This window comes from Charadrius vociferus, unplaced genomic scaffold, assembly GCF_000708025.1.
Source record: "Charadrius vociferus isolate BGI_N301 unplaced genomic scaffold, ASM70802v2 scaffold2573, whole genome shotgun sequence".
NCBI lineage: Eukaryota > Metazoa > Chordata > Aves > Charadriiformes > Charadriidae > Charadrius > Charadrius vociferus.
The window spans coordinates 20786-21649 of NW_009647613.1; the positions used below are offsets into that span (position 1 = coordinate 20786).

General features: G+C 64.0%; 1 protein-coding gene across 1 annotated transcript in view; it reads right to left on the minus strand.

Moving 5' to 3' along the window:
- Window positions 1–859, minus strand: part of RELB (v-rel avian reticuloendotheliosis viral oncogene homolog B) — a gene marked incomplete at its 5' end in the record, with an annotated part of 14921 nt that extends 14062 nt beyond the window's left edge. The window contains 3 exons of the mRNA XM_009881062.1: window positions 148–279; window positions 388–479; window positions 696–859. Coding sequence (XP_009879364.1) covers window positions 148–279; window positions 388–479; window positions 696–859 — 388 coding nt within the window. The remainder of the gene's footprint in view (window positions 1–147; window positions 280–387; window positions 480–695) is intronic.
- Window positions 860–864: the final 5 nt, after the last annotated feature.

Here is an 864-nt window from a genome sequence, read left to right on the forward strand (position 1 = left end):
CAAATCCCCCGCCCGGAGCCACGCTCCGGCAGGGAACCGGCTGCGCCAGCCTCACCACCCACCCCATCTCGGACCAGGGAGGGTTCTGGGGGTCCGGTGGCCCCACCACGGCCATGAAACCCCCCCACCATCACCACCACCACATACTCTTGTCGAAAATGGGCTCCGAGAGCACAGGGCTGAGGTGCCGTGTCTGCCCGGAGCCGTCCTTGTAGGAAGCCTGGAAGCAAATCCTCACCACGTTCATGTCCACCTCCTGATGGTTTTTGAGGGAACCGGCTGCGGGGAGAAGAGAGGGGACGCTCAGTGGCCCCATGGGACCCAGATCCCCCGCAGCGATAGGGTCTCAGCCCCCCAGAACGGCTCCCCTGGAGCCCCCCCACCAACCTTTGAAGGGGTCAATGCCCAACTGCAGCTTTTTCTCTATCGCCGCCTCGATCTCCTTTTTCTTCACGCACTGGATGCCCAGGTTGCTAAAGCTGCCGGAGAGCAGAGAGGTGCTGGGGAGGCGGCTCTCCCCATCCAAAACTCCACGGATCCCGTTCCTCCCAGCATCATACTGCCCAGGGAACCCCCCAAAAACCAGCCCCTGCCCTGCCGGTGCCGGCTGCAGCGTGAGCTGATGCCGGCGTCCCGGTGCGAGGTCTCCGTCCCAGCCCAGCGCCGGTGGTGGGACTCATCCTGACGTCGTTTACCTGTGTTTGGGGTTGGTCTGAGGCTTGAGGACGACCTCGCAGAGCCCGTTGCTGCAGTCTTTGCCCACCAGGCCGTGGGGGTGGACGCGGTAAGGCCAGTCCTTCCACACCAAACACGCCGTCACCTTCACCTCGGGGATGGCGTGGCAGTTCAGCAGCTGTGGAGATG